Raw genomic sequence first — 2,923 nt, 5'->3', positions numbered from 1 at the left:
AATTGGCGGAGTACCCGCCAGGACAAGAACTGCCTCCTCTGACACCGTGCGATATGCGCTGGTCATTCTCAAAGCTCCTCGTCGTTGTATCGATGCAAGTATACGTCGGTTTGATTCTATTGTTAGGGCGTCTGTCCATACCTCCACCCCATACAAGAGCGTTGACTGAATCACGCTTACTAGCAATTTTCTTTTTTGGTAACGCGGGCCACCTATGTTAGGTAGCAGCCGCGAGAGATTCGCATAGGTCTTCGTTTCTTTTTCCAACAGGGCTCTAAGGTGCGGTGTGAATTTCAATTTGTCATTGACAATTATCCCTAGGTATCGGACTGATTTAGCTGCTATTATAGTGGTGTCTTCCATGCTTATCGTAAAAGGAGCCGGGAATCATTCTTGTCTAGTTATAACGACCACTTCTGTTTTCTGGGCCGTCAGTTGTAAACCGTGAGTTTCTAGCCATCCTTTAACTCTATCTATCACGACTGCAATCCTCCTCTAAGCCTGTTCAACGCTGCGTGCAAAGATAACAGCTGCAACATCATCGGCGAAACCTACTAGGAAGGTCTCATCAGGCGTATCTATCCTGAGCAGATCGTCGTACACGTTATTCCAGAGGTCCGGTCCAGATACTGAGCCCTGGGCAGCCCCTGCTGTGATTTGCATTTTATTTTGGCCTTCTCTTGTTTCGTATAGTAAGAACCGCTAATCAAGGTAGTCACTGAAAAGTCGTATTATGTATTTAGGTACATCAAATACCACTTCCAGCGCATGTATTATGTCTACCCATCGAAGTGAGTTAAACGCGTTCTTGACGTCAAAAGTCAATAGTATACGCACTTTACGTGTCCTAGCGTTTTGGTCCCAGCCTTCCGGTTTTTTTTTAATGCTTCGATGATGGCATCTACCGTGGAGTGGCCTTTGGTAAAACCGTGTTGGTATGTCGATAAGCCGCCTTTACGTTCTATAGCCTCACGAAGGCGCAATCTTATAAGCTTTTCGAGGAGTTTTCCCAAAACGTCCAGCATACAGAGAGGCCTGTATGAGGATGGAGATTTTGGAGGAGGCTTACCTTTGTCTAAAAGCACAAGCCTCTGGATTTTCCAGGGTTTGCAGAAGACACCGGCTTTAAGGCATGTATTAAACATATTTAGAAGTATGTTTGGCTGCTCTTTAGCTATAGTCTTTATAACCAGGACTGGTATTTGATCCGGGCCTGGCGCCTTGTTATTTTCCATTGAGCTTGTGACTTCTATAAGCTCCTGCCTAGTGAAAACTGGGATTTCTACATCAAAGGCATAGTCGGAGAGCGTTCGTGGTTGGTGTTGTCGGAACAGCCCTTTGACTATTTCTGCCATCGTCTGGTGGTCTTTTGGTCCTACGGGTGGTTCCATGATTCTTGATCCCCCGACAAAATATCCCCAAAATAAATATCCCCGGACAAAATACCCCCACGACAAAAAATTCCCGACAATTAATCCTAAATAGCCGGAGTTTTTGAATAAAACGATAAACCACTAAATATTGAAAGAAAGAAAAAAAAAAATTTTCGTTTGCAAATGGTATTTTGAAATTTAAAGTAAGAATTGTCTGAACACAAATTCGAAGGATATTTTGTCGGGGACATTTTGTCCAGGGATATTTTTTTTTTGGGATATTTTGTCGGGGATATTTTGTCAGGGATATTTTGTCGGAGGATCAAGACGCCTGATACCCCTACGGGTGCCTGGAGGCCAAGTTTCGTGACTACTATTTGATAGCCGTGGCCCCACGGATTGTTGTCAAGGTCATTGCAAAGTTTTTGCCAGCATCTTTTCGTGCTATCTTTAATCGCTTTGTTGAGAGCTTTCTTCCCTGACTTATATCGTTCATCGTCAGCGCTCGATTGCGTCAATCTCAGTTTACGATGGTCCTTAGTTACTTTTCGGCGTCTCATTAGGCACTCGCATCTCAGGGATGCGATTTCATTTGTCCACCAATACGCCGGCTTGCGTTTACAGATGAAGTACTTCCGAGGCATCGCGTCATTACAAGCCTGAAATGTTAGCTTAGTCGTCTTTGCCGCTAATTCCTCCGCAGTTTTCCAGTCCAGTGATTCTGTGATTAGGCCTTCCAGAGCCGCCTTTCCGGTATTTATTTTAGCTAATAGTTTTTGCTTGTCTAACTTATTTGTGTTCCATCCTATAAAGGTACCACGCTTAGCCGACATTTTAGTGACAGGTGAACTCACGATCCGGAATGTTATATACTGGTGGCCGCTAGCATTATACTCTTCTAGGACTTCCCAGTTATAAACAGCTTTGGCTATCCCAGGTGTGGCAAGGGGTACGTCGAGAATGGATTCCCTCTGGCCAGGTCTTCTAAAAGTTGCCGTTGCGCCCGTATTGAGTATAATAAGGTTGAGTCTCGCTGCCATCTCAGCTAGTTCCCTATCTCTAACATCGTTCCGGTCCTCACCCCATTCTTCCGATTTGGCATCAAAGTCACCTGCCAAAATGACTTGTTTGTCTAATTTTCGGATGAATTCTTCTAACGCCTCCAATTTCTCTCAGTAGGTATCGAGCATAACATTACGAGAGAGAGAGCAGCTAATGAAACTGCAATCACGTGTTTCAGCCGACACGAAACCGTCTTCACTGTGGTGACCAATAGCTTCAACAGCGGAGGGGTTGACTAGCCACAAACAAGCGTTGCCTGAGGCGTCTGTAAGCCAACTACTATGTAAGGGGGTAGTGTAGGCCTCTGAGATAAAGCAGATGTCCACTTCATGTTCTCTAACCAACTGGTGTAGAAGGTTAAACGCTGCCCAACATCTATTTTGGTTTGTTTGCAGACACTTGATCATTTTTGCGACTTTGTTGATTTCGCCCATTCCTCGCGGAATCTAGGACAAGCTCGAGAGCCAGTCACGTGCTCAGTATTTATG

At 44.8% G+C, this 2,923-nt stretch overlaps 1 protein-coding gene across 1 annotated transcript; it reads right to left on the bottom strand.

Moving 5' to 3' along the window:
* Positions 1–578: 578 nt before the first annotated feature.
* Positions 579–2,842, bottom strand: LOC130671257 (uncharacterized). The gene is made up of 4 exons (XM_057475033.1): positions 2,605–2,842; positions 1,770–2,484; positions 1,070–1,395; positions 579–718 (listed from the first exon to the last, which is right to left on the bottom strand). Exons 1-4 carry the CDS (start codon positions 2,840–2,842, stop codon positions 579–581), a joined length of 1,419 nt encoding a protein of 472 aa, XP_057331016.1.
* Positions 2,843–2,923: the final 81 nt, after the last annotated feature.

This window comes from Microplitis mediator, chromosome 7 (genome assembly GCF_029852145.1).
Source record: "Microplitis mediator isolate UGA2020A chromosome 7, iyMicMedi2.1, whole genome shotgun sequence".
Lineage (NCBI taxonomy): Eukaryota > Metazoa > Arthropoda > Insecta > Hymenoptera > Braconidae > Microplitis > Microplitis mediator.
Note: the sequence above shows the minus strand (reverse complement) of the source record. Positions and strands in the feature narration are given on the sequence as shown.

Excerpts from the sequence above, each read along its gene's own strand:
- LOC130671257 (XM_057475033.1), bottom strand. The coding sequence starts at position 2,842 with ATGATCAAGTGTCTGCAAACAAACCAAAATAGATGTTGGGCAGCGTTT. Across the intron at positions 2,485-2,604 it reads TTTCGTGTCGGCTGAAACAC|GTGACTTTGATGCCAAATCG; the intron begins GTGATTGCAGTT and ends TCATTTTGGCAG. Across the intron at positions 1,396-1,769 it reads AATGACCTTGACAACAATCC|AATCATGGAACCACCCGTAG; the intron begins GTGGGGCCACGG and ends CGGGGGATCAAG.